This window comes from Oncorhynchus keta, chromosome 4 (assembly GCF_023373465.1).
Source record: "Oncorhynchus keta strain PuntledgeMale-10-30-2019 chromosome 4, Oket_V2, whole genome shotgun sequence".
Classification (NCBI taxonomy): domain Eukaryota; kingdom Metazoa; phylum Chordata; class Actinopteri; order Salmoniformes; family Salmonidae; genus Oncorhynchus; species Oncorhynchus keta.
Genome location: NC_068424.1, coordinates 43,475,506 through 43,502,112, shown reverse-complemented (window position 1 = coordinate 43,502,112; position 26,607 = coordinate 43,475,506). Strand labels below are relative to the sequence as shown.

General features: G+C 42.7%; 1 protein-coding gene across 2 annotated transcripts; it reads right to left on the bottom strand.

Annotated features, from left to right (window-relative positions):
- Positions 1–10,678: 10,678 nt before the first annotated feature.
- LOC118375068 (fragile X messenger ribonucleoprotein 1 homolog B-like) lies at positions 10,679–20,307 on the bottom strand. Of its 2 annotated transcripts, none has more exons than XM_035761567.2 (15): positions 19,845–20,307; positions 19,350–19,402; positions 18,929–19,022; positions 18,576–18,647; positions 18,320–18,468; positions 18,091–18,181; positions 17,877–17,993; positions 17,405–17,575; positions 17,194–17,272; positions 16,978–17,090; positions 16,782–16,868; positions 16,300–16,525; positions 15,884–16,066; positions 15,606–15,685; positions 10,679–13,476 (listed from the first exon to the last, which is right to left on the bottom strand). In XM_035761567.2, the coding sequence occupies exons 1-15, from the start codon at positions 19,893–19,895 to the stop codon at positions 13,279–13,281; spliced, it is 1,764 nt and encodes a 587-aa protein (XP_035617460.1). In that variant the 5' UTR covers positions 19,896–20,307; the 3' UTR covers positions 10,679–13,278. The 2 variants fall into 2 exon arrangements, with proteins under 2 accessions (XP_035617460.1, XP_035617454.1); XM_035761561.2 differs by having other exon boundaries at positions 18,920–19,022; positions 19,845–20,306.
- Positions 20,308–26,607: the final 6,300 nt, after the last annotated feature.

Sequence of the window (26,607 nt, the reverse complement as noted above, 5' to 3'; positions counted from 1 at the left end):
ATCGTCACTGTAAGAGGAAAGAGAGTGTAGAGTGACACACACAACATTTGACTTGATTTTAGCTGCAGGTGACTGGCAATAAGTATGTTTTGTAAATGAATTTGATCAAGCTATGCAGTCTGAAAGAAGTTGTGATATTTCTCCATAATATTAGCCACCTAACAATTTTCTGAAGTTGTTTATGTACTCTGATATTTTCCACTGTGAAATTCATAGACAGAGCTATGCATGCAAATATTGACAGGCAATTAGACTGTTCTTTTCAGAACTCAAATAACAATAAATTGATACACAATGCTTTAATTATTGGGTTATGATACTACCAGGGTGGCAGCGGCACTAAATTAAGGCATCAAGTTCTTAAAGAATCAATGTGCCTCATTAATTAAAATAACAATTGAACAGGTAAAGAGGTATGCTAAGATAACCTATGCAGAAATATAGACATATTTTTTTGCATAGAATTAGGCATAAGGATTATGGCTATAGAGCAAGCGAGCAAGCGAATGAGCTGTGTTAGGTGTTTGAAGAATGCAAACTTCCGGATGGGGGAGCAGCTTCACTATATTCCACGCCCCTGCATCCTGATGTACTTTGTGAATCCTCTAAAAATAATGGATGCATGACGCTCCTGGTTCTCAAAGTGGAGTCAGAGGTACTGAAGGGGGTCCGAGGCCAGATCTCAAAATATGTACAGTACCAGTCAAAAGTTTGGACACACCTACTCATTCAAGGGTTTTTCATTATTTTTACTATTTTCTACATTGTAGTATGTAGTAACCAACAAAGTGTTCAACATATACAATTTATATTTTATATTTGAGATTCTTCAAAGTAGCCACCCTTTGCCTTGATGACAGCTTTGCACATTCTTGGCATTCCCTCAACCAGTTTCATGAGGAATGCTTTTCCAACAGTCTTGAAGGAGTCCCCACATATGCTGAGCAGTTGGGTTGAGGTTGGGTGATTGTGGAGGCCAGGTAATCTGATGCAGCACTCCATCACTCTCCTTATCGGTCAAATAGCCCTTAGACAGCTTGAAGGTGTGTTTTGTGTCATTGTCTTGTTGAAAAACAAATTATAGATCCACTAAGCGCAAACCAGATGGGATGGCGTATCGCTGCAGAATGCTGTGGTAGCCATACTGGTTAAGTGTGCCTTGAATTCTAAATAAATCACAGAGAGTGTTACCAGCAAAGCACCCCCACACCATCACTACACCTCCTTCAGGCTTCATGGTGGGAACCACACATGCAGAGATCATCCGTTCACCTACTCTGCGTCTCTTCTTATTGGTGTTCTTTAGTAGTGGTTTCTTTGCAGCAATTCGACCATGAAGGCCTGATTCACGCAGTCTCCTCTGAACAGTTGATGTTGAGATGTGTCTGTTACTTGAACTCTGTGAAGCATTTATTTGGGCTGCAATCTGAAGTGTGGTTAACCCTATTCCTCTGCAGCAGAGGTAACTCTGGGTCTTCCTTTCCTGTGGCAGTCATCATGAGAGCCAGTATCATCATAACACTTGATGGTTTTTGCGACTGCACTTTGAGAAAATTTCAAAGTTCTTGACATTTTCCCGGATAGACTGAACTTCATGTCTTTAAGTAATGATGACCTGTCGTTTCTCTTTGCTTACTTGAGCTGTTCTTGCCATAATATGCCCAAATAGGGCTATCTTCCGTATACCATCCCTACCTTGTCACAACACAACTGATAGGCTCAAACACATTAAGAAGGAAAGAAATTCCACATATTAACGTTTAACAAGGCACACCTGTTAATTGAAATGCATTCCAGGTGACTACCTCATAAAGCTGGTTGAGAGAATGCCTAGAGTTTGCAAAGCTGTCATCAAGGAAAAGGGTGGCTACTTTGAATAATCTCAAATAGAAAATGTATTTTGATTTGTTTAACACTATTTTGGTTACTACATCATTCCACGTGTGTTATTTCATAGTTTTGATATCCTCACGATTATTCTACAATGTAGAAAATAGTAAAAATAAAGAAAAACCCTTGAATATTTTTTAAATCATACTTGTCATTCTTAATTTTATTATAATGTTTTGTTCTATATATTTTTTTACGTTTCATTATTACATTTTACTAACAGATTAAATACATTTTGGCCAAGGGATCAGTGGAATAAGTTTAGAGGGTGTAATACAATACAATGTTATAATAATATTTCAGATAATGTTGGTCTGTTTTTTGGTCCGTATTTTGTTGACCAATAAGAAGGACTCACCATTAAAATGCAGTTTTATGTTTTATTTTGAAAGAAATTTGTGAAACACTTTCATTCCACCATTTCCATAATTAACTAGTTACTGTGTACAGTATATAAACTCAGCAAAAAATAAAAGTCATCTCACTGCCAACTGTGTTAATTTTCAGCAAACTTAACATGTGTAAGTATTTGTATAAACATAACAAGATTCAACAACTGAGAGAGACATAAAGGTTCCACAGACATGTGACTAACAGAAATTGAATAATGTGTCCCTGAACAAAGGGGGGGGGGGTCAAAATCAAAGCAACCGTCAGTATCTGGTGTGGCCACCAGCTGCATTAAGTACTGCAGTGCATCTCCTCCTCATGGACTGCATCAGAGGAGGAGATTTGCCAGTTCTTGCTGTGAGATGTTACCCCACTCTTCCATCAAGGCACATGCACTTCAGATCCGGCTTCTTCGCTGGCCATTGCAGAACATTGACATTACAGGGAATCACGCACAGAACGAACAGTATGGCTGGTGGCATTGTCATGCTGGAGGATCATGTCAGGATGAGCCTGCAGGAAGGGTATCACATGAGGGAGGAGGAAGTCTTCCCTGTAACGCACAGCGTTGAGATTGCCTGCAATGACATTTACATTTACATTTAAGTCATTTAGCAGACGCTCTTATCCAGAGCGACTTACAAATTGGTGCATTCACCTTATGACATCCAGTGGAACAGCCACTTTACAATAGTGCATCTAAATATTTTAAGGGGGGTGAGATGGATTACTTTATCCTATCCTAGGTATTCCTTAAAGAGGTGGGGTTTCAGGTGTCTCCGGAAGGTGGTGATTGACTCCGCTGTCCTGGCGTCGTGAGGGAGTGTGTTCCACCATTGGGGAGCCAGAGCAGCGAACAGTTTTGACTGGGCTGAGCGGGAACTGTACTTCCTCAGTGGTAGGGAGGCGAGCAGGCCAGAGGTGGATGAACGCAGTGCCCTTGTTTGGGTGTAGGGCCTGATCAGAGCCTGGAGGTACTGAGGTGCCGTTCCCCTCACAGCTCCGTAGGCAAGCACCATGGTCTTGTAGCGGATGCGAGCTTCAACTGGAAGCCAGTGGAGAGAGCGGAGGAGCGGGGTGACGTGAGAGAACTTGGGAAGGTTGAACACCAGACGGGCTGCGGCGTTCTGGATGAGTTGTAGGGGTTTAATGGCACAGGCAGGGAGCCCAGCCAACAGCGAGTTGCAGTAATCCAGACGGGAGATGACAAGTGCCTGGATTAGGACCTGCGCCGCTTCCTGTGTGAGGCAGGGTCGTACTCTGCGGATGTTGTAGAGCATGAACCTACAGGAACGGGCCACCGCCTTGATGTTAGTTGAGAACGACAGGGTGTTGTCCAGGATCACGCCAAGGTTCTTAGCGCTCTGGGAGGAGGACACAATGGAGTTGTCAACCGTGATGGCGAGATCATGGAACGGGCAGTCCTTCCCGGGAGGAAGAGCAGCTCCGTCTTGCCGAGGTTCAGCTTGAGGTGGTGATACGTCATCCACACTGATATGTCTGCCAGACATGCAGAGATGCGATTCGCCACCTGGTCATCAGAAGGGGGAAAGGAGAAGATGAATTGTGTGTCGTCTGCATAGCAATGATAGGAGAGACCATGTAAGGTTATGACAGAGCCAAGTGACTTGGTGTATAGCGAGAATAGGAGAGGGCCTAGAACAGAGCCCTGGGGACACCAGTGGTGAGAGCGCGTGGTGAGGAGACAGATTCTCGCCACGCCACCTGGTAGGAGCGACCTGTCAGGTAGGACGCAATCCAAGCGTGGGCCGCGCCAGAGATGCCCAACTCGGAGAGGGTGGAGAGGAGGATCTGATGGTTCACAGTATCGAAGGCAGCCGATAGGTCTAGAAGGATGAGAGCAGAGGAGAGAGAGTTAGCTTTAGCAGTGCGGAGCGCCTCCGTGATACAGAGAAGAGCAGTCTCAGTTGAATGACTAGTCTTGAAACCTGACTGATTTGGATCAAGAAGGTCATTCTGAGAGAGATAGCGGGAGAGCTGGCCAAGGACGGCACGTTCAAGAGTTTTGGAGAGAAAAGAAAGAAGGGATACTGGTCTGTAGTTGTTGACATCGGAGGGATCGAGTGTAGGTTTTTTCAGAAGGGGTGCAACTCTCGCTCTCTTGAAGACGGAAGGGACGTAGCCAGCGGTCAGGGATGAGTTGATGAGCGAGGTGAGGTAAGGGAGAAGGTCTCCGGAAATGGTCTGGAGAAGAGAGGAGGGGATAGGGTCGAGCGGGCAGGTTGTTGGGCGGCCGGCCGTCACAAGACGCGAGATTTCATCTGGAGAGAGAGGGTGAGAAAGAGGTCAGAGCACAGGGTAGGGCAGTGTGAGCAGAACCAGCGGTGTCGTTTGACTTAGCAAACGAGGATCGGATGTCGTTGACCTTCTTTTCAAAATGGTTGACGAAGTCATCTGCAGAGAGGGAGGAGGGGGGGAGGGGGAGGAGGATTCAGGAGGGAGGAGAAGGTGACAAAGAGCTTCCTAGGGTTAGAGGCAGATGCTTGGAATTTAGAGTGGTAGAAAGTGGCTTTAGCAGCATAGACAGAGGAGGAAAATGTAGAGAGGAGGGAGTGAAATGATGCCAGGTCCGCAGGGAGGCGAGTTTTCCTCCATTTCCGCTCGGCTGCCCGGAGCCCTGTTCTGTGAGCTCGCAATGAGTCGTCGAGCCACGGAGCGGGAGGGGAGGACCGAGCCGGCCTGGAAGATAGGGGACATAGAGAGTCAAAGGATGCAGAAAGGTAGGAGAGGAGGGTTGAGGAGGCAGAATCAGGAGATAGGTTGGAGAAGGATTGAGCAGAGGGAAGAGATGATAGGATGGAAGAGGAGAGAGTAGCGGGGGAGAGAGAGCGAAGGTTGGGACGGTGCGATACCATCCGAGTAGGGGCAGTGTGGGAAGTGTTGGATGAGAGCGAGAGGGAAAAGGATACAAGGTAGTGGTCGGAGACTTGGAGGGGAGTTGCAATGAGGTTAGTGGAAGAACAGCATCTAGTAAAGATGAGGTCGAGCGTATTGCCTGCCTTGTGAGTAGGGGGGAAGGTGAGAGGGTGAGGTCAAAGAGGAGAGGAGTGGAAAGAAGGAGGCAGAGAGGAATGAGTCAAAGGTAGACGTGGGGAGGTTAAAGTCGCCCAGAACTGTGAGAGGTGAGCCGTCCTCAGGAAAGGAGCTTATCAAGACATCAAGCTCATTGATGAACTCTCCGAGGGGACCTGGAGGGCGATAAATGATAAGGATGTTAAGCTTGAAAGGGCTGGTAACTGTGACAGCATGAAATTCAAAGGAGGCGATAGACAGATGGGTAAGGGGAGAAAGAGAGAATGACCACTTGGGAGAGATGAGGATCCCGGTGCCACCACCCCGCTGACCAGAAGCTCTCGGGGTGTGCGAGAACACGTGGGCGGACGAAGAGAGAGCAGTAGGAGTAGCAGTGTTATCTGTGGTGATCCATGTTTCCGTCAGTGCCAAGAAGTTGAGGGACTGGAGGGAGGCATAGGCTGAGATGAACTCTGCTTTGTTGGCCGCAGATCGGCAGTTCCAGAGGCTACCGGAGCCCTGGAACTCCACGTGGGTCGTGCGCGCTGGGACCACCAGATTAGGGTGGCCGCGGCCACGCGGTGTGGAGCGTTTGTATGGTCTGTGCAGAGAAGAGAGAACAGGGATAGACAGACACATAGTTGACAGGCTACAGAAGAGGCTACGCTAATGCAAGGAGATTGGAATGACAGGTGGACTACACGTCTCGAATGTTCAGAAAGTTAAGCTTACGTAGCAAGAATCTTATTGACTAAAATGATTAAAATGATACAGTACTGCTGAAGTAGGCTAGCTGGCAGTGGCTGCGTTGTTGACTTTGTAGGCTAGCTGTCAGTGGCTGCGTTGTTGACACTACACTACTCAAGTCGTTCCGTTGAGTGTAATAGTTTCTACAGTGCTGCTATTCGGGGGCTAGCTGGCTAGCTAGCAGTGTTGATTACGTTACGTTGTGTTAAAAGAACGACAATAGCTGGCTAGCTAACCTAGAAAATCGCTCTAGACTACACAATTATCTTTGATAATAGCTATGTAGCTAGCTACGATCAAACAAATCAAACCGTTGTGCTGTAATGAAATGAAATGAAAATGTGATACTACCTGTGGAGCGAAGCGGAATGCGACCGGGTTGTTGAGTGCGGAAGTTCTATTCAGTAGACGTTGGCGAGCTGTTGGCTAGCTAGCAGTGTCTCCTACGTTAAGGACGACAAATAGCTGGCTAGCTAACCTCGGTAAATTAAGATAATCACTCTAAGACTACACGCTCTAAACTACACAATTATCTTGGATACGAAGACAGACAACAAGCTAAGTCTGATGATGCTGTTACACACCGCCCCAGACCATGACGGACCCTCCACCTCCAAATCGGTCCCGCTCCAGAGTACAGGCCTCTTTGTACCGCTCATTTCTTCGACGATAAACGCGAATCCGACCATCACCCCTGGTGAAACAAAACCGCAACTCGTCAGTGAAGAGCACTTTTTGCCAGTCCTGTCCTTATCTTTGAAAGACAGGGTCCTAAAAAAGGGACGTTTCTTTTTTTGCTGATTTTAGAGTTAGCACAATGACTGGATGTCTATGGTATCTGCTCGCTAGCGCTAGTTAGCAACTTCCTTCAAAGTGCGTGCAGCAACACAAAAATGGTATCCACGGGTTCATCTGACACTGGGGAAGTAGATAAAGGGCCGAAATATCCCTTTAAGGTCATTTTTTGGGCCTCGGAGGCTCACATGGATATTGGTGTCCACAGTCCTACTCCAATTATGTTTTAAAATGTTTTTTTTTTAGAATATAAATGCGCTGCAATTTAATGTTTACAACTGCAATTTATTATCTCTGCCTGGTGGCAAAATGTGTAGAGTTGCTGGATATAAGTTTTAAACTGCAACAACAGAAAGTTTCCCTGCCCCATGAAAATGTTTTGCTAAATTACAGGAAATTAGCTTGAAAACTTTATAATGTTCTCTCCTATGCCAAGAGGTTGGCCTTTAAAATGTTCCTTCCCAGGGCACAAGACTTGGTTCGTCCAAAGTCATAGTAAAACTCCTTGCATGCAATTTTTTATCTCACTCGAGTTGATTTCTGATTATGAAGGGGTCTCTGATCAATTTGCTATCACAAAAGGGGTCCCCAGCACCCAGAAGTCTGAGAACCCCTGCCTTATACAATACTGCGATTACTAAACAGGAGCCAACCGAAGGGATTGTTTCACTATTGAAAATGATTGACACTTCATAAACACTGGATTCCTTCCCACCAAGGAGGATTTCAGTCAGATGTGTAGTGGAATGTAAATAAGCCTGTTTAAGTCCCATTGATGTGTAGATAAAGAGATGCAAGTTTGTTCACAGTGTCATTGTTTCTCCTTCAAAGAGATAAGATATCAGATGGCTGATAATTACACAAGCACCGACTCATTAGGGGGGAAGACTTCATACTAATCAAAATGCATTAGTAGACAAGCATCTGACATCAGCTCTAAAATAGCTCTTGTGCGAATTGAATTTGACAAAGTGAGTTAGGGCCTGCTTTACTCAATGGATGAGTACAGCAGGGTTTAGCACATTCAGTGACGACATCACCTACTACTTGCTAACTAACCCCACGGGTAAGCGTCTATTCTATGCTAGTGGAAACTATTCACTACTTCTAGGGGACTGACTTTGTCGGAATCGAGACTGGACAAGGCCATTTGTTTTGTTTAATGTGGGTTAAAGGAATAGCCCTGCTCTCAGCCAGTGGGCCAGTCTCATGTGGGCTTAGCGGAAAGATGTTTCATTTGTCTGGAGAAAATACAAAAATCAATACTTTAATTTCAGTTTTCAATTAAGAGAGCTAACGGGTTAGCTAGCATTTTTAACATGGGTCCCCTATGCTCATCCATCAGCATTAGTGCACATTGGAAATAATGACTATGACTGCATACTCTATTATCTCTGTCCAAATGGGAGCACAAAGGTAAGTAATATAAGTGGACAACCACAAACTAATACAATGTAGTGGATGTAATGGACCCTCCGCTCTTTCTTTGTTTAGTAATTTATTTCCAGCTGAGCAGAAATGAGACCGTGAACTGTAGCTATATATTATTATGTTGCTTGGAAAACAGCCAAATGCACCCTGAATTTGATAATTATTTTAATTTTATCTTAATGATTAATACAGATTAACAGGCCAATTTAAATGTTACATGCACGTACCTTGATTAAGACTTTAATCAGCAACTTGATAGTAGGAAATCTAATCGTTGGTAATGATAACCAATCTGGGTATTTTTTAATAGTTTAGGCAAGGAGGATGTTTGTTGTGCTGTTCACATTTAGACCACTGTGTGATGCCTTGGTAAGTATGGAAAGGATAATGGTGCTTCAGTTTATTCTATTATGCTTCTATACACACGGACGTACACATGCACACACACACGCACGCACACAGAGAGAGAGAGAGAGAGAGAGAGAGAGAGAGAGAGAGAGAGGTCCTTCTGTAGCTCAGTTGGTAGAGAATGGCGCTTGTAACGCCAGGGTAGTGGGTTCGATCCCCGGGACCACCCATACGTAGAATGTATGCACACATGACTGTAAGTCGCTTTGGATAAAAGCGTCTGCTAAATGGCATATATTATTATTATTATATTATTATATTATATTAGAGAGAGAGAGAGAGAGAAAATCTAGCAGGAAGCTTGGCAGTTCAGTGCCAAGAAAGTTGGGCCTGGTTGAAAAAAACAAAGACAAAGCAGGGTAGAGTGCCACAAGAGCAGAAAGGAAAAGGTCTCCTCAATTGTATTGTGCTGAGACGACTTAAAATAAACATCTTTAACAGAGATATAAACCAAATAAAACATATTCTATAAAATGCATCACTACCTCACCACACTTTATTTGAGATTTCTGAAATACCATTCAAAACCACAAGCACGTTGAATTCTGCCGAAACACTATTTTGACTAATAAAATCACCTAATGAAGGTATGTCTGTCATTACATGCTAATTAAATACTTCTCCAGGCCCATTATTAAGTGTTGCCATTGATTTTCCATGCATGTATTAATGAGAGTACAGGCAGTTGGCCAGGGGAGGAGAAGGGAAGGGAGGGAGGGGACTGGCAAGGGATGAGGGGCTCTGGAGTGCTGGGTTCAATTGACAAAGCCCTCAGTGACAACAGCAAAAAGAGCAGGGAGAGAGGCAGAGAGAGCAGTGGGTGAAAGAAGAGGCCATCAGGTCTCTCTTTCTCTCCATGGCGGCTGTTGTTAGGCTGGCCAAAACTAGGTTAGTCTCTGGGATACAGAAATGACAGGCTAAATTGCTTTGCCAAAGCTGAGAGAGAAAGAGAGGGATATATATATATATATATAAGAGAGAGAGAGAGAGACAGAAAGAGTGTGGGCCCTCTTTGATTTTTGCTCAGTATAATCGACATATATCTTTTGGAGAAGTTGCGATTCTTGAGTTCATGTCATGACTGCTCAATGTGCAACAACCAATTTTTGGCACAAGACTAATTGGATTGGACTAAGTCTGTGCCAGGGCTCCACCACGTGGTCAAAAAAAAGACTCCCATTGGCGCTCTTCAAATAAATGACCTAGCTACTATACGTACCAGTGGTACTGAAATGTGTCCTGCAACAAGTCCCTATATTTAGGTGTACTGTATCGTACAAAATCCTTAATTACATACTTAATCCTCTTCATTCCTATGTGGAACATAAGCCTTCCAGGAGAAAGCACCACTACTACTTGTTTGCCATTTTGGGGAGGGTTTTTCACAACAGGCCACAGTCCTTCATCTCCTTCTCCATGGTTCTTTATCAGGTTTCCTTTGGGAAAGAAACAATCAATCAATCAATCAATCAATCAATCAATCACAAGTATTTTATAAAGCCCCTTTTACATCAGCAGTTGTCACAAGGTTCTTTACAGATACCTAGCCTAAAAACCCAACGAGCAAGCAATGCAGAGGCAGAAGCAGAGTTGCTAGGAAAAACTCCTGAGAAGGTAGAAACCCAGGAAGAAATCGAGAGAGCAACCAGGCTTCGAGGGGTGACCAGTCCTCTTCTGGCTATACCAGGTAGAGATTTAAGAGTACGTGACCATTATGGCCAGATTGTTTTACAATACGTTCAAACGTTCATAGACGACCAGCAGGGTCAGATAATAATGATGGCTACAGAGGGTGCAACACTTTAATATTCCAAAAGTAGACAGCTTTTCATAGTCAGGGGTTCAAAGTATCATTACATATTTGAAGCTGGTGTTCCTGGATGAAATATGGCTACAAAAATTTTACTCTCCTGATAATTGTTGCCCAATCCATAGCCACCAACGTTTTATATGTAGAGCTCAAAATAAATAAAATACTCTAAAGTAGCAGAGGAAGATCAACCTTTATTTATTGAAACTGCTTGCATACAAAATATATTGCACTATAACCAGACAATGTCAACATAAAGCCCAATCTGTTCCACTAATATGTACAAAGAAAATATTGCCCAAAGTGGTGTAACATACAAGGTCAGTCTACCCAGTTGGTTCACTATCTACAGTATTTCTGGTTTCAGTTCTGCTTTCAAAACACAACACCCTACAATGTGTGCAAGACAAAATGTTTTACAATTGTATTTTTCTTGAATCATATACGTTCCCAAAATAAATAACTAGAAAACAGTCTGTTTGGCAACACTGTGACTTGACCTTGACAACAGAGTAGACTGTGAGCTGATCTGCAACATCTTGTCAGTTTACGGTCTGCGTCAGATAGATGAATGTCATTCAAATACTGAGTAAACCATTTATGCCCCAGGCAGGGTTAGATAAAGTCCCAGATGGATGGTGCCATTCTGAAGAGACCATGGCCCACATTGCTCAAGCCGTTCATAACGATCTGATCAAACATCTCTTCCAAGTCTGCACCATTAAACTGGGCTAAACCTGCTGTCATTTTCTGTTTTAAAAAGCTTCTTTTTTTTTGCTTATCCCACCCCTCCGCTATTAGTACAAAATATTCAATTAATGTTGATGTAATTTCATCATCATACTTATCTAATTTATATAAAATCCCAAAGACTGAGTCAGACTGGGGCCAGTTCAATTATTGACTGTTAACGCTGGGGAGAGCAGTGGCTGTTAGCCTGCTGAAAGACAATTTTCCTCATTGGACATTGGCAAAAAACAGCAACACAAGAGATGCTCAGACAGCTGTTCACTGATGCCCATTGGCTGTACATCATCCAATGTTGCAATTTAGAGTGTAAACAAGAAAACAAAAATTATTAAAACAAGACACTAGGAATACCCTCACAGTATTTTTTTTCTTCTTCAACTGTAAACTAAAGTTTTAATGCACAAGCACTGATCCAATATAAGACATATGGTTATAACATGGGACTAAACTTCATCCTCCATACGGCAAAGGTACATGAGACTCAGAGTTAGCTATAGGGTTATCTAAACGTGGTAATATTGTTGACAGCATTCATGTGATTCACCTGCTGAAGAAATCTTATCACATTGTTTATTATGGTTCATATTATTTAGTAGTTGCAAATAAACCAAAAAGAATGATAAGTGCACATTTGAAGTTCAATCCAAAATAGCAAAAAAGTATTTTAAACAAATGAGATAATATACAGTATGCACCCCCTTTATATAATTTACAATCTAATGACCAATTGTCAATATCTTATGAACAATATATTAGGGTTGGAGAGAGATGTGTGTGTACCAGTCTTCCCATTGACACTTTTAAATGAAAAACCAACAGGGAAAGTGATTGTTGGTCAATGTATGGCAAAAGGACCATGTGCTCAATATCACTCCCCAGTTCGACATAGTTCATGTTAAAAGGTCCATATATAAGTGCTTCTGTCATAAGGTACTGTACAGTGTTGACGATATGGAGTCCTATCTGAATCTAAACTCCATTAAATGTAGCCAGTGTGAAATGACATGAATCTGTTGAGACTTGAATAAAAATGCACACAAATAAACTCACAGCATCTTTCTCCACTGTGATCCTATGGTAAGATAGATATTGAATTCATGGTCATTCCACCATTTAAAAGAGAGAAATGCTTTATCATTGGCTACAAAAATCATCATCCCTATTCAAGCAATATTCAGCACTAGGAAACAGAAACCAAGCAACGCTTTGGAAAACTCAAGATTGCTGACTGTCGCCAATGTCGAAACCAATGATAAAGGATGTAGCCTACATGCATCGCAAGGTTAAAAAGACAAACTTTTCAAATTTTTTGGAAGGTGAGCTGTGTGTTCACTACATGAGTAAAATCCATTACTGTTTTCCAATGTCGTCTTCTTCCCTGATTGACTTCTATTTGTGATACTATCCACACGAGATAAAGGCACAGATCAGAGAGGAGGGTTATTCTTTTTTTTTTTGCTAATGATGCAGCCGTGACCTCACATGGTAATGAGTTCTATATTCCACTGTGACACACGGCTCCATAAACACATCATGATGGAAAGAGAAGGCAGGAAGGACCAAACAATCCAACCCTCTAGCCGGAGAAAAGGCTAGTACTGTACACGAACAAGTGATAGAAAACCATATCCTTTTAGAAATTCAGATTCATCATGGTGGCCCCTCTTTTTGTTTTAAACATTTTCTCCCCACAGCTTTTAATCATCTGATAGGTAGTTGTCAACAATGTCAATTAGAAAAAGACTGCAGTCTCAGTTTTCCTTCTCCCGTTAACACCTAAAAGCGTAGATTGCTCCTTCCCTGTACACAGTAACCCACCCAACACCCCATCCACCTGCCACTGCTGCTGTCGGAGTTGCTTTGTCCAAAGTGTGCTTAATTTCAGCCCTGACCTGTCCTCTTTGGCCTAACGTGTCTCTAATGAAGAAGCTTCTGGATTGATGGCGTGGTGTGTGTGTGAAAGAGACGTGTGTGTGTGTGTGTGTGTGTGAGAGAAAGACGAGGGTGCCTTCCGTCGGCCCCATCTACGACACCCCGTTCATCACCACCGGGGGCACAGCAGTGGATTCACCACTAGGGCCCTCCTGCTTCTCCTTCTTGATAGGTCGCTCTTTGATGGGTCTCTGTCGGTTTGCTCCGGGGACAATTCCGTCGCCTGCGGGGCCAGGGGGACCTCTGGCTGCAGCATGGACACTCCTCTCATTGTTACTGTCCACTCGGATCTGTGGGACCAGAGAATACTGTATGAGCTGGTAGATTGGGGAGATGCAGGACAACGGAGTAGCGTCACTTACAGGTGAATTAGAGTTTGGAGCTGGCTGTCCGCCAGCCAGATGCATTTATATTAGATTCTCCTGGAGAATAGTCGGATAATGTGCTATCTATCACTTTACGTTTGCACACACCACAGATGACCATTAAATCGCCACTTCTATCAATTGCGTGTCAGTCATGTGGTGAAAAACCCAATGGTCGGAGCTCGAACTTTTGTTCACGTCTCCCAAATTGAAATTAAAAAGAGCATAAAGGAACTATTTCTCAATGCCAGAAATGCAAATATGACTATTAGAGCACCCCAAGAAGACGTTCACAAATCACAAACTTTGAAGTACATTTGTATAATACTGTAATATTGCCCTAAAAGTTGGATTTGAGGTTCTCCAAATCAGCACTAACTTTGGAAACAATCACACAATGTCAGCTCCACAGTGAGGAAATAAAAATCCATGCTCACCCTTCATCTACTCGTGGGTAAAAAATAAAAATAAACTTGTGGGTTAGTAGTATGGAACGAACTAACAATTGCATTTTAATTCATCAAGATGTCCAAGCTTTGTGTAGTAGTAGGGTGTGGAAACACTTGCTATGCCTCTATGGCCACGCAAATGAAACACTTTGTAAAAAGTGAAAAACATTTGTGAGAATGACGAGGGCACATTTCAAGACTTGAGAACTTCCATGGCCATCAACAACGGAAGGAGGGTTCAGCAAAATGTTGCTTTTCCAAAGTGGATACTGTCCCTACCAACAAAGTGGCTTATAAAATATCCCGAACAGCCAGCAGCACCAGTAGAGACAGAGCATTATCAGAGCTTCACTGTGTAAGTGAAAGAGCTACCGCATTAAGTTCACGTCTTCCACCTAAATAATACTGATTAACGTCAAAGTAAACGAATGTCTATCAGCTGTAGAAAGCTAACTGCTGGTGATGTCATAGAAAGTACAAGCCTATGGGAATAGAGTTGCGATGGAAGTCAATGTTTCTGGATAGAGCCGAGGCTGGGACCGATGTGGGGTCTACGTGTAGATGGCGGGCTAAACTGAAACGAGACGCATCGGCCATGTATTCGATCGTGGAGCTGGTGAAATTTTGGAGAGAGGCAGGTTTCTTTAGAGGGGTGGATTGTGCTCAATGGGAAAGTTGTGTGTATTTATGGAGCTTGCCGCATGAATTGTGTTTTGGGAGCTGCTGGCTGTCTGCATTTGGGCTCATTGTTCTCTTTGGATTTTGTTCAATGGGAAAGATTATTTTTTGATCATAGGATAAATGTTGTCACAGTGGCTTCTTGTTGAAGAGTCATCAGCTAACATTGGCTTGCTATAGCCAGCTACTCTCCCCCTCCGTTTCTGAATTAATTTGTGGTCGTTTCTTTCTAACTGGTTAAATAAGTGAGCTAGATTTTGTTTGTGTACTGCCATATGTCAATAACATAGCAAAGTTGCTCTCTGGTATGGGCTAGTAAATATCCTAAAGCTAGCCAGCTAGACAGTGAGAGCCGAAAGATAAAACTGGGGAGAGTTAGACGAGATAATTCCTCTGCTGCTGGCTTGATACTGTTCACTGAAATAAATGTATGCAATTCAATTTTTTTTATATAAAGATTGAAATTGTGTAAAAATGTTATGAATATTGTTGAAAAATCCTCAGCCGTGTACCAGCTTACCATGTACAGTAGGCTACAGTAGACTCACCGTGTGAGTCATCTAAATAATTATCTTGCATTCGGGAAGTCTTCGTGGATTGTATATGCGGGGAGCATAAATTGTACAGTAGTTAGTATACAGCACCAACTACATAAATATCTGATAGGATCCATTATCTGCTACCTGTTAAGCCGCTGTCAGAGGTCATTGACTAAGTTGCAAAACAGCTCCTGTTGTGTTACCAAAATGGCTAATTTTATAACCAAATGACAAAATCAACTTCCTACAAAGCGCAAATTGTATTATTTTCTAAATTTCCCAGAGGTCTTGAAACGGTACATGGTGACATCTACTGGTAGTGTTATGACACAGCAACTGAGGCTGCTGCCAGGAACAAAGAACAGCTGGTACTTCTGGAATTCCTCACCTGCAAAGAATCTTCCTGAGGCCTTAGCTTAGGGTCTCTGGTATTCCGTGAACGTGACTCAGTCCACTGGATGTCTTCAGCTACAGAGACAGACAAGGTAATATACAGGACCTCAAAATGTTATTATGGCAGAATGATTGTATCATTACTCTGACTCATACAGCAGTACATAAAACCCTAAGGCAACGAATGCATTTATATACAGACAGTGAAACGGGGGCCCTTGCACAGTAGGGGTATTATAGTAACAACAGCTAGTTTGAATATGTATAGTAGACCTTTGAAGCCTCCTCTTCCTCTCCCTCCCCGTCCGCGAGGCCCTCCTCCCCCTCTCTTGCGTGTATCGGGTCGTTTGGGGAAGCCCCCTGTCAGCTCGTCAGTGGGGGCCAGAGACCAGTCACTCAGCTCGTCCTTGTGGTCCGACTCGGTCTCAGACGCATTGGAAGCCTCAGAGTTGGTGCCTGGTGAGAGCGATAATTAGTTATCCTGTAAATAAATCACCAATTTACCAAGTTCCACTCAGTCCCATACAGCCATAGTATTGTGAGATAAAATAAGGAAATAAGGTTCCATATAGGCTGAACTTGTTGCGTATGAACATACAGTAAAACATAGACAATCAGTGCCTTCTGGACATAGCCTACTGTTCCATTTGTACATGCTGATACAGGCTCCACTCTTTCCAGTTACATACCGGAGGTAAAAGGGGGACCACCGCGTCGTCCACGGCCTCCTCCTCCCCTGCTGAACGGCTTCGCTCCTCTCTGGGAGCCCATGCCCATCATGCCTAGGCCGCCATTGTCTACAATGAAGATCTTGTTGTCAGGCCGTCCAGTCCCCGGGGCCCTGGGGCCTCCTCCCCCAATCTGCCTCAGCTGCTCATCTATCTGCAGCCGCTCCATGCGCAGCTGGTCCACCTCCTACATGGAGACACAGTGTGTCTATATCATGACTGTATTCAATAACTTACTTCTTTAAAAGTAACCTATATATCTAGTGAATGTTAGGCAGAACCTATCATTCCGATGAAGTCAACAGTCAATAGAAAGGTAAACAAACTCCTGATATCAGTCATTGGATGAAAGCTTCTACTAAGTGGCATTTATCTTAACATCCATAAAAAGGAACATAATCGTGTTGCAAATTTTAGCAAAGCAATAGGGGAAAGCTTCTAACCTTCAGATAATTGAGATGATAGTCTAACAGTACTTTAGCATTGGAAATGCTTTCCTTTGTACCCACAAAGACAAACGGCACCATGCCCTGTAAGAGAAATAAATAGACAGGATCTAATGAGGACAGAGTGGCTCCAAAGTCATCAGTAGAAACCAATTAAAGTGAATACAGAGTTCATTTGATTCTAGCCACTTACCTCGTCCACTGGAGGTGGCTTCTTGTCGTTCTCAGCCTCGATCCGAACTCGAACAACACCAGATTTATCCACTACTTCCTGGATCAACTTCCCATTTTTTCCAATGACTTTCCCTGGCAAAGGAGATGTGGTATTAGATTATGAATGATGATAAAATGGAGACTGAGTTTTGATGACTTTTCAAAGAGAACACAACTTTATCATCTTCTACTTTACCCACTAAATTCCTTGGTACTTTGATGACATCTTCAGAAAATTCCAAGAAGCTCCTAGCCTTGCGCACTGCCTCTTGATCCTGCAATTGAATCACACCCAGAGGAGATAAAATACATGCATGTCCATCACTAGTATGACCAAGTAAATATAGCTTGTGAGTAGAGGTTTGTGAGCTTCCATATTTGTGCTAGTTGTGTGGTGAGCTCCCTACCTCGCCATAGATGTGGAAGGTGCAGGTCTCTTCGTCCAGGTCTATGGTGGTGACCCCAGGTACTTTCCTGGCCTGCTGGATGTTGGCACCATGGGTCCCGATGGCCAGACCCATCAGGTCATCTCGGACCACAAACTGCTCATGGAACCTAGATGCCAGCTGCCGAGAGCTCTGCACACAAACCATAACCCCACGCATAGCTTAACCATAGTTCACCTCATGCAGAGACAGAGCCTATTGAGGTTAACAACGCTAACATGGCTTTGTTTTAATATGCAACAATAAACTGATTTTGTTTGTATATAAACACAACATTTGTGTGAGAAAACCATCAGTAGAGTTGAAAATACAATGAAATATTGTGTGCATATTGTTATGCAGATTTTAGAATATTTGCATGAAAATCTGTCACCAATTGGATGGAAATCTAGCTAATGTGTTTGACTTGCGAGTGTGCTTAAACTTTAAGTACCTCCAGTTGGCGGCTAGCCTCCTCGTTCCTCTGCATTAGGGACAGCTTGGTGCGCAGGCTCCGGAAATGCATGTCGCTCAGCATCTGCGCCCTTTTGGTTGTAATCTCGTTCACAGACTAAAATCAGAGAAATTATGCGGGAACTGTATGAAACAATACCTAACAGGGACTGAGGTGTGAAACTTTTAGAAGTCAGAAAAATAATTGAACATACCAGAATAACAAGCTGTCTTTTGTCTGAGTCATAAGTGACATTGAATGCTCCCACTGCCTTCTTAAAATCTTTATGAGAGTCTTTCGAACACCTATGAACAGAAAACAGTTTTGGCCCAATAGTAATAGTCCAACATAAGCCTCAAAACCAATAGTCACACATACGGCATCAATGACAACATAAATCTAGTACTTTACTTGAAAAAGCCTTGAAGAATAGGCCTACTTACATTTGCAGCAAGTCCTCTGGGACGTCTAGGTGGATTTTCAGGAAGGAGTTTTTTGTAGCTGTCTTGTTTGGGTTGACAGGCCGTAACCTATCTAATGTGACTATTTCATTGAGCGTGGCATCACAAGCTGCATACTCTATGACATAAAACTGAGAAGAAGAGACTTACATGGGGATCATCATGATAAGATTACAATAGTTACATAATAATAATAAATTAATGCAAACTCTCGCTTGAACCGCTGCATTGGACTTACCTCTCCCTTCACCATCCGGACCTTCGCCAGCCACCACCCACATGGCTCTTTATCATTAGCCCTAGAATAAACCTGTGGATAGAACAGTGGATAATACTTGATTAATTAAGTACATCTTGTGGAGTTATTCTCACTGATATCCATTTCAATTGTTTGCGACACACATTCACCAAACCCCTGTGAATAACCAAACAGAAAGAACACAAAACAGCAGTTCCCTTCTGCTTTCAAGAAACACGTAACTATCAAGCTGCCATTGTATATCCTAGCCTACTAGCAATCAGCAAAGTATTGGGTTTAATTGACATTGATCAGTGGGAGGGAAGTCCTTATCCATTACTTACAGCACATACCTCAACTTCATCACTCTCGTTTATCTCTTTCTGAAAACCTGTGGGTGGAGGAAATCGAACATCATGGAAGGGAATTTGACGTTCTGGCTGCCAACTGAAAGAATAGAAATAAACAAATGAAACCAGGTCACTTCACAAGGGGAAATTAATCAACGACTGAACAAGTGTGCGGTGCACACACACTATAGTTCAATTAAAAGAGAAGTTACCAATTGTTATTTGCATGTCCATGGTTAACTATTACTCAATGGCTGGGTCTGATTCAAAGTAGCATACTGCGTTGCTATTTATCTAACTACTGTAACTACCAACTAGTTACAGTAGCTAGCTAGTTGGCTAGCTGGATAGGCCACATTAGATTTGAACGCTAGCTCGCTAACGTTAGCTAATTGGCTTATGTTGCCGGAAACCAAACACTCACTTGTTTTCAAAGGACACGGTGACAGCACTTTCATGAACATCCTTCAAATACCCCTAAAATGAGAAAAGGGTTGAGAAAAAACAAGACATGAAGCAGACAGTCATTGAGCCAACAAGAGGTCAAAGCAAAATAGATTTTAATCTCATTGACTGTTGCTAGATAGCAAGTCTTATTAACGTTGCAATATTAACTAGCCAACAGCTGAAACTAACGTTACTCGACGAAATAACAAATACCACCAACAGCACGAAACTCAAATTATTTATGGCCTTATTGAACCAACTTCAGATGTGTTGTTAGCTAGCATTGGCTGCACGTATGGCAGAATAAGCCTGTGCTGTCTTGTCTGGGCCTGACGCGTTACCCCCTAGCAAGCTAGCTGTAGCAAGATAGCTCACTGACGGACTCAAACGCAACATATTTACTAGACACCGCTGTACAACAGAAACGCATTCAAATACTAGAACTAGCATCTAGCTAACGTTACCAACCCACCTTGTAAAAAGCCCCACTCGTCCCCCTGACTTCAACAGCTAGCTCGTCCATGACACCTAAGCTAATGTAATGCTAGCTGGGTAACGTTCGCTACAACACTGAGTGCAAAACTACGGTCTTGAATCTCTCGGTAACGTCGTTACCCTTTTGCACGCTTTAATTTTTCGATTTGCAAAGTTGCGATTTTAGATTTATAAAGAAAAGAACGCGAAACATTGAAATGATGCTAGATTATACAGTTCGCAACTGCTCTTGCACGCATTGATGTGTAAACATAAAAGCCTCCCTTCCCATCGTCACGTGACAAGGGTCAACTCTACCATGTTCACTCAGTTTCATTTCATCGGTTTCTATTCGGGAATGAGTGGTTCAGCAAATCACTGACCAATGGATGTAATAATCTTCATAGTAAAAAAATATATTAAATCTGTTGTGAAGCTGTGAAACCTATTCTTATTCTGTGAATTACCCCCCCCCTTGACATGTTCAAATAACTCAAGCATAGTTTGGCATATTTTTTTCTAATTCGGAACAAACCAGACATGGCCAAAAAATAACGGCACCGATTGGCCTATAGGTAGCGCTGTAGAAAATATAAACTTCGTATGTACCGGTAGGTGTCTTTTCTCATGTTGAACAAATTTGCCTTAATTTGCAGTCAGGATAGATTATTAATTAATTAATTATCAGTCAGGATAGATTTTCTTCCTTTGAAATGTTTGAAAACCTTGGAAATAACACAAAATTCAGTATGTAGGCCCATGGTACATCTCTCAATTTACACTGAATAATAATATAAATGCATCATGTAAAGTGTTGGTCCCATGTTTCATGAGCTGAATTAAAAGATCCCAGGAATGTTCCATATGCACAAACAGTTTATTTCTCTAAAATGTTGTGCACAAATTGTATTACATGCCTGTTAGTGAACATATCTCATTTGCCAAAATAATCCATCCACCTGGCAGGTGTGGCATATCAAGAAGTTAAATAAACAGCATTATCAGTACACAGGTGCACCTTGTGCTGGGGGACAATAAAAGACCAAGGTCAAATGTTCAGTTTTGCCACACAACCCAATGCCACAGATGTCTCAAGTTGAGGGAACGTGCAATTTGCATGCTGACTGCAGGAATATCCACCAGAGCTGTGGCCAGATAATTAAATGTTAATTTCTCTACCATAAGCCACATCCAACATCATTTAAGAGAATCCTCAGCTTTCTCCCATCAAAGCCATTAAACTCAAACTGTTTTAAAGTCACCATTGGCCTCACGGTAAAATCTCTGAGGGGTTTCCTTCCTCTCCGGCAACTGAGTATGGAAGGACGCCTGTATCTTTGTAGTGACTGGATGTATTGATACACCATACAAAGTGTAATTAATAACTTCACCATGCTCAAATAGATATTCAATGCCTGCTTTAAAAATGTTTTTTACCCATCTACCAATAGGTGCCCTTCTTTGCCAGACATTGGAAAACCTCCCTGGTCTTTGTGGTTGAATCTGTGTTTGAAATAATTGTATATGTGGGGTACAGAGATGAGGTAGTCATTCAAAAACCATGTTATTATTGCACACAGAGTCAGTCTATGCAACTTATTATATGACTTGTTAAGCAAATCTTTACTCCTGAACTTATTTAGGCTTGCCATAACAACCCTTCAAACTCAGTGCCTTTTGCTTGACATCATGGGAAAATCAAAAGAAATGAGCCAAGACCACAGAAAAAAATTGTAGACCTCCTCAAGTCTGGTTCATCCTTGGGAGCAATTTCCAAATGCCCGAAGGTACACGTTCATCTGTACAAACAATAGTACCCAAATATAAACACCATGGGACCACGCAGCTGTCATACTGCTTGGGAAGGAGACGCGTTCTGTCTCTTATAGATTAATGTACTTTGGAGCGAAAAGTGCAAATCAATCCCAGAACAACAGCAAAGGACCTTGTGAAGATGCTGGAGGAAACAGGTACAAAGGTATTTATATCCACAGTAAAACGAGTTTCTATCAACATAACCTGAAAGGCCGCTCAGCAAGAAAGAAGCCACTGCTCCAAAACCACCATAAAAATGTCAGACTACGGTTTGCAGCTGCACATGGGGACAAATATTGTGCTTTTTGGAGAAATGTCCTCTGGTCTGATGAAACAAAAATATAATAATATTAATAATCACCATTGTTATGTTTGGAGGAAAAAGGGGGAGGTTGTCAAGGTCGATGAACACCATCCCATCCGTGAAGCACAGGGGGTGGCAGCATCACGTTGTGCGGGTGCTTTGCTGCAGGAGGGACTGGTACACTTCACAAAATAGATGGCATCACGAGGGAGGAAATTGATGTGGATATATTGAAGCAACATCCAAGACAACAGTCAGGAAGTTAAAGCTTGGTCGCAAATGGGTCTTCCAAATGGACATTGACAAAGTCACAGTATTGGAATGGCCATCACAAAGCCCTGACCTCAATCCCATAGAAAATTTGTGGGCAGAACTGAAAAAGCTTGTGTTAGCAAGGAGACCTGCAAACCTGACTCAGTTACACCATTAAAACTACATAGTTGTTGCTCCACTTTCTGGAGGACTGAGTTTTAAAATCAGTGGAATTTGAGAATGATAGTTTCCGTGTTACATCTTAAAACTAAGGGCAACCATGGCATCCAACAGGAGACACGTCCAATGATTAAAATAAAATAAAGTTAACTAAAGGTTAAATAGAAAATTACAAAATTAAAATTATCTGTACTGGTAAGATAGTCTGGCTAGCTACATTATCAGATGTTACATGTTTCTAATGTTGACAGAAAGAGTAATTTACTTGGCTAGCTATAGCCTAATGTTATCTAGCTAACATTGAACCTGGTTGGCTAGCTACCTGCAGATTCATGCAGGGTAGTAACGTCATGAGTTATGATTATGGTTCATTGTTTACCTAGCTAGCTAGCTAGCTATCTCCACTACGCAAGTAACCATTTCGGGTGCATTCATAAATTCAGTCTGGCTATCTACTCTGATTTTAGAGCACTCTCATCTGAGTGTGCCAGAGAGCGCAGAATAAATGATGAATTTACGAATGCTCTGAATGGGAAACGCTCTGAATTTACGAACGGACAATCTGACAGCACAGTTGCAGTCACCAACACTCTGGATAACATAACAGCCTAAACAGCTCTGCTAGGGCGAGTAATGTTCAGTGAGCTGTTCTCTCTCACTTTGATGTCTGGAAGTTGCCGGCAAGTTATCTTGGCTGCTTGACTGCTGCTGTTAGTACATTTTAATCAACGATGCTGAATGGGTGTGGACAAAGAAGGGCTCTCCAGTAGAAGTACCAAAACATTCAAAGGCCATTTTCCCAGAAGTGAGTTTACAGGTTTATCAACTTTCAAAGCAAAATTACTTTCCTATCGTTTGTATTGTATGATATACCATTTTGTAGCTCTGAGTCTCTACTTTTATCCAATGTACAAATCATAACTTTGAATTTTGCTACATAAGACTGATTTGAGCTGGTCAGACACATATGTATGTAAACACTCCAGCCAGCTGGTCTGTGCATTCTCTGAGGAGTTGGCTAAGGATGCCTTCTGGGCCAGCAGCCTTGCGAGGCCTAACACGCTTAAATGTCATTCTCACATCGGCCATGGAGAACGAGAGCTCACGGTCCATGGGAGTGACACTGTGTTTTCCTCAAAGCGGGCGAAAAAGGTGTTTAGCTTGATCGGGAGCAAGACGTCGGTGTCCGCGATTATAATCCGTGACTGTCTGGAGTCCCTGCCACATATGTCTGGTGTCTGAGCTGTTGAATTGCAACTCTACTTTGTCTCTGCACTGATGTTTTTCCTGTTTGATAATTATCTTGGGAGGTAATGTGGTCTGCATTTGATTGTGAGGTATTCTAGGTCGTGTGAACAAAAGGATGTGAGTTCCTATACGTTACCACGAGTAGTTAATCATGAAACATACACCCTCTTTATTTTTCCCAGGGAGAGTTCTTTATTCCTCTCTGCTTGATGTACTGAGAACCCAGCTGGCTCTATGGCCGGGGACAGTATATCCAGAGAGAGCCATGATTCTGTGAAACAAAGTATGTTATAGTCCCTGATGTCTCTCTGGAAGGGGATGCTCGCCCTGAGCTCACCTACTTCCCCCAAGTGTATTAATACACGAAAGGTTGTAAGCAAATTAATCTCCTAACATTATTTTGACAGTAAAATTATAGCAACAATAGCCTCATTGTCAACCCAAAATTCATGCCAATCACTTGTTCTGTAAGGCCCGACGCAGGACAGGATAAGCAGGTACCGGGAGTCAGACATTTATTCGGGAACAGACAGAACAAGACAGGAACAGCATCACGGGTAACATGGACATATGACAAACAATGCAGCAGCAGGGAACAGTGCTGGGGAACTGACAAATATAGGGGTTATAAACATGTGATTGAGTGAGTCCAGGTGAGTCCAATATCGCTGAAGTGCGTGACGAGGGAAGGCAGCTGTGCTTAAATTATAGTGTCAGGAGTGCGTAATGAAGGGCAGCCTGGCGCCCTTGAGCGCCAGGGGGGAAGAGCGGGAACAGGTGTGACTGTAACCCGCCTCCCCCCTCTAGGGGCGAGACATGGGCGCTGGGCAAGCCGGCTGGGGGTATACTCCCCACGAACCGGCAGGGGCGTATGTGATGAGTCAAATAAGTTAGTGAAAAAGGGGTCAGTGCAGATAGTCTGGGTAGCTATTTGGTTAACTATTTAGCAGTCTTATGGTTTGGGGGTAGATGCTGTTCAGGGTCCTGTTGGTTACAGATGTGCGTCGGTAACACTTGCCTTGCGGAGACAGAGTGTCATGACTCTCTTTCTTTGGCGAGGATCAAAGGTGCCAGATCAGCTCGGCACAGGGCTGACAGATAGCCAGAACTCCCCCCCCCCCTCCCTCTCCCACCAGAGAGGAAGGGGGGAGTTGGGCCGGTTTTGTGACTTAACGGTTGTAAACCGGTTGTAAACCGTGCAGATTTACGAAGTCAACGGCGTTCAGAATGAGACTGATGAGTTAATAATTAATAATTGACTGTTACTGATGTGAGATATTTATAATATCTTTAGAGTTTAAGTCGGGAGATCTTGTTAAAGTGTGTTTGTTGTGTTTAATTGCTAAATGTTAATTATTTCGCCACTATGGCCTATTTTATTTCCTTACCTCTCTAATATTACTACATTTGCACACACTGTATATAGCCTTTTCTACTGTGTTATTGTCTGTACGTTTGTTTGTCCCATGTGTAACTCTGTGTTGTTGTTCACTGCTTTGCTCTATCTTGGCCTGGTCACAGTTATAAATGAGGACTTGTTCTCAACTGGCCTACCTTGTTAAATAAAGGTGAAATAAAAAATAAATAAAAATAACTATTCCAATGGTGCCTTAATTGCTAATGAGTAAATTGTTACATGATTTATTTAATCGAGTAATAATTAAAAGTATTAGGTAATTATTTGATAAATAGCAGTCATCACATTAAGATGCTCTCAATAGTGCAGTTTTTGAGGATCTTTTCAGCCTCCTGAGGGGGAAGAGGCGTTGTCTTGCCTCCTTCACAACTGTGTTGGTGTGTGTGGACCATGTTAATTCCTTAGTGATGTTGACACAGAGGAACTTGAAACTCTCAACCTGTTCCACTACAGCCCCATTGATGTGGATGGGGGCGTGCTCGACAGTCTGTTTCCTGTTGTCCACGATCAGCTCCTTTGTCTTGCTAATATTGAGGGAGAAGTTGTTGTCCTGGTACCACACTGCAAAGTCACTGACCTCCTCCCTATAGGCTGTCACATCGGCAGTGATCAGGCCTACCACCGTTGTGTCGTCAGAAAACTCAATGATAGTGTTGGAGTTGTGCGTGGTCACACAGTCATGGGTGAACAGGGAGTAAGCACACACCCCTGAGGGGCTATGATATTTAAATATTCTGATCGATATTTGAGTTAATTCTGGAAACGGTAATGCATTAAATAAACTTTCCCCATGGTACCCCAGATTACTATTGAATTAATTGTTACGTTTCTGATTAATTTAATCGTGCAATAATTTAATTGTGGTATGTAATTATTCTTTGAATAGCTGTCATCGCATTAATGATAGTTGCGACAGGACATCAGTTAAGAACATATTCTTAACTTAACATAACTTATTCATCATTGATGGCCTACAGCAATCCAAACCCTATGACAATGGGGCAATTGTGCGCCGCCCTATAGGACTCCCGATCACGGACGGTTTTGATACAGCCCGGGATCAAACCAGGGTCTGTAGTGACACCTCTAGCACTGAGATGCAGTGCCCTAGACCACTGCGCTTCTCGGGAGCATTAACAGGATTGTGTGGGGCCACAAATCTCCACTCCTTGGAGCCTTTTGTGGAATGGATTAATTTTACACTGCCACAGGAGGCAATAAATGTTTGCTGTAAAAAATAACTAAGTCAGGGCATTGCTGGGGAATACGTTGCGTTATAAATCCAGGCTGATTGTTTTTTTTTTATCACTGTTTGCTACACCTATTTTTAATTGATTGTGTGGGTTTTATTTCACTAATATCAATAATATGAACGGGCATGATAAGACTGGTCAACAACACATCATCTGAAATGATAGGTGTATCCTTTATATGGTGCCACTTGTTAGGTTACTCTTTGCATTTTCAATGAATGTGTCAAACTGTAAGGAGTAAATGTCATGCTCATTACATTTGTGTCTTGTTTATTTTTGGCCAGAAATGATG

What these genes read in the sequence shown, in the direction of transcription:
- LOC118375068 (XM_035761561.2), bottom strand. Translation starts at nt 19,895, where the DNA reads ATGGACGAGCTAGCTGTTGAAGTCAGGGGGACGAGTGGGGCTTTTTAC. An exon ending in ACCGTGTCCTTTGAAAACAA is followed by an intron (nt 19,023 to 19,349) that starts GTGAGTGTTTGG and finishes CTATTCTTTCAG; the next exon opens with TTGGCAGCCAGAACGTCAAA. An exon ending in AAAGACAGCTTGTTATTCTG is followed by an intron (nt 17,994 to 18,090) that starts GTATGTTCAATT and finishes CTCTGATTTTAG; the next exon opens with TCTGTGAACGAGATTACAAC.